This window comes from Corvus kubaryi, unplaced genomic scaffold, assembly GCF_017639235.1.
Source record: "Corvus kubaryi isolate FWS band 111438036 unplaced genomic scaffold, C.kubaryi_AGA036_p1.0 37387, whole genome shotgun sequence".
NCBI lineage: Eukaryota > Metazoa > Chordata > Aves > Passeriformes > Corvidae > Corvus > Corvus kubaryi.
Window position 1 is genome coordinate 5,619,717 of NW_024581129.1, and position 1,815 is coordinate 5,621,531.

Here is a 1,815-nt window from a genome sequence, read left to right on the forward strand (position 1 = left end):
CAGGACCCAGCCCTGCAGTGACACGTCTCTTGGCCCCACATCAGACGGCCACACGGGGCTTCCCTGCACCTCCTGTGTTTGGAACCAGGGCCCCACTCCTGCCCATAGGGGGTTGGCTCCTGCCCTGACCCAGCCTGCCCGCAATGTGTTTTCCCAGGCAGCCCTAGAAACAGTTACTGACAACATCTGGCAACAGCCTCACCCTATGCCTGATCCTTTCAGAGCCCTCCTGGTCAAATTTGGGATTTTAGAAAAGCTTTAGACATGAATGTAAATCTCTGGTGCTGCTTTCTTTTTCTCTTCTAATTTTTTTTTTTTTTTTGACAGGTCAGGCTGCTCCGATACAAGGTCTCACCCTGCCTGCTGCCACTCAACTGCCTACCAGCTTGGGTCCCTTTTTAAGCTCAGCTAACAGCACACTAATCCAGGGGTGGATGGAGTAAAAGCTTGAGCCAGCTCTTGTCAGGCAGCATGTGGCTCTGGCTCTACCTGATGGCCACATTTTGCTTTCTGGCCACAAGCAGTTTGGGGCAGGAGAGGAGCTCAGGCAGACAGCTCAGATCACAGCTCAGACCACCTCCCTCCTCCCCACGCCCCCTCTGTGGATGCCTTTCCTCTCTCTCCTGCAACCTTTTTCTGTGCCCAGCTCGGCTGAATCTCACTGCAGAGCTGACATTGGTGTGGAGGAAGTGGGATTGGCGTTTTGTTAGACGGTGCTTTTCTCTCTTCCTCTCGGCTGGTATTGAACTGCAGAGGCAAAGAGCACTTACTGAAGATGGTGTCTCGGGTGAGATGTCTAACACAGGTCCCGACTGCTCAGCAGTCATTAAACATCTCAGGGAAGATGTTCCAGGAAGAGGAATGTTAACCTTGTGGTCCTGGACCAATTCCAGCTCGTTTAATTACAGTTTTCATTGCTGAAATTTGCTCTGCACTTTTGACCAGTTATGGGATTTTTTTTCCCCATCTCCTTGAAGCTGTTGAGCAGCCTTGCTACGAGCTGACACATTCCCCACACAAGCTGAAGTAATACAAAACTACAGCTGCTCCCTCTCCCAAGTTTCTCAAATTCATTGTATTTTCTGATTACTTAACTATTCAGGATTCTGCAAAGTATCACCAGCTAACCTATACAGAAACATTTTATCTGTTTAATCCGGATATATGTATATATGGATATGTGTGTATAGTGCTGAATATACATGAGCCAAATACATGCTGTTTTGGGAAAGAGCATGACCTTTATCATTAATATAAATATAGATATAAATATAATACATAATCATACAGAAATATAAAAAGTAATTTGAAGAAATGCTGTAATGCAAGCTAAACAACCTACACAGTCCCTTATAAGGAAAAACTGTGAGTATAAAGCTATATAAAAGCACTGCATGATTACATACACTCATATATGAGTGTATCTGTTTATATATATATATATAAACTCTATGAAAGTGCGTTAAGGTGTTTCAAACCTCACACCTTTGTGTATGTGGGATGAATCTCCCCCTTCAGCAAGCCTTGGCAAACAGTCCAGGGTTATTAAGGAAGTGTTCAAGGCCAGGTTGGATGGGGTTTGGAGCAACCTGGTCTAGTGGAAGGTGTTCTTACCCATGGCAGGGGTGTGGAACCAGATGAGTTTTTAGTGTCTCTTCCAAGCCAAAATTCTATGATTCCATGGAGAGGCAGCAAAATGCCACTGAACCCAGCTCATGTCAGAGACCAGACCCCAGCCAGAGGATGGATGTGTCCCTGCCCCACAGAAAGCCTGGAGCAGGTTGGTTTGGGCTTGGGGTGTCTCTCCAGCACAGG

At 46.3% G+C, this 1,815-nt stretch overlaps 1 protein-coding gene across 1 annotated transcript in view; it reads left to right on the forward strand.

Moving 5' to 3' along the window:
- The first annotated feature begins 775 nt into the window (after nucleotides 1-775).
- FOXK1 (forkhead box K1) overlaps nucleotides 776-1,815 on the forward strand; it is a 57,095-nt gene continuing 56,055 nt past the window's right edge. The window contains exon 1 of the mRNA XM_042037585.1: nucleotides 776-787. Within this exon, the coding sequence (XP_041893519.1) occupies nucleotides 776-787 (12 nt within the window). The remainder of the gene's footprint in view (nucleotides 788-1,815) is intronic.